At 39.9% G+C, this 526-nt stretch overlaps 1 protein-coding gene across 1 annotated transcript; it reads right to left on the bottom strand.

Moving 5' to 3' along the window:
• Positions 1-228: 228 nt before the first annotated feature.
• SARC_18279 (hypothetical protein) lies at positions 229-422 on the bottom strand (the record flags this gene model as incomplete). The annotated part of the gene is made up of 1 exon (XM_014287638.1): positions 229-422. A coding segment is annotated over one exon (194 nt), but the record flags the coding sequence as incomplete, so codon positions are not given.
• Positions 423-526: the final 104 nt, after the last annotated feature.

Here is a 526-nt window from a genome sequence, read left to right as displayed (position 1 = left end):
TAGGTTGCATTCCAATATATTGCTGTGTCAGGCTCGTACTTGGCTACAAACTTCCAGAAAAAAAATTAGACTGGAATTTATCACAGGAATTGCATTATCAAAACAGATATGTATGGTACGCGAGAGCCTGAAGACAACACACAGCGCAAAGATACGTACAAGCGTATACACACATAATCAGAAACAAATGGCTATTTTGAACCAATTATATCCAAACATTAGGGTTTTTTAGGGTTTAGGGTTTAGGGTTTGTTCCTGATCAAGTGGTCTTACCTGGAGGTCTCTTCGTGTGTCGGCCCTTTTCTCTTCCAGTTTCTGTTTCCTCCGTTTCCTGTCGTTGGCTTTGCGCTGTCTATCGGCGAGTGTAGACTTCTTGTTCTTGAATGTCTGATCGACATACAACAAATCAGCGAGATACACCGCTGCAATGAGAACCCAAGACAAGGCTAAGATTAGTATTAGTTACTTATATATATATATATATATATAGTAGTGTGTGTGTGTGTGTGTGTGTGTGTGTGTGTTA

This window comes from Sphaeroforma arctica, assembly GCF_001186125.1.
Source record: "Sphaeroforma arctica JP610 unplaced genomic scaffold supercont1.15213, whole genome shotgun sequence".
Taxonomy (NCBI): domain Eukaryota; class Ichthyosporea; order Ichthyophonida; genus Sphaeroforma; species Sphaeroforma arctica.
The sequence above is the reverse complement of the archived record's forward strand: the minus strand, read 5'-3'. Positions and strand labels throughout refer to the sequence as shown.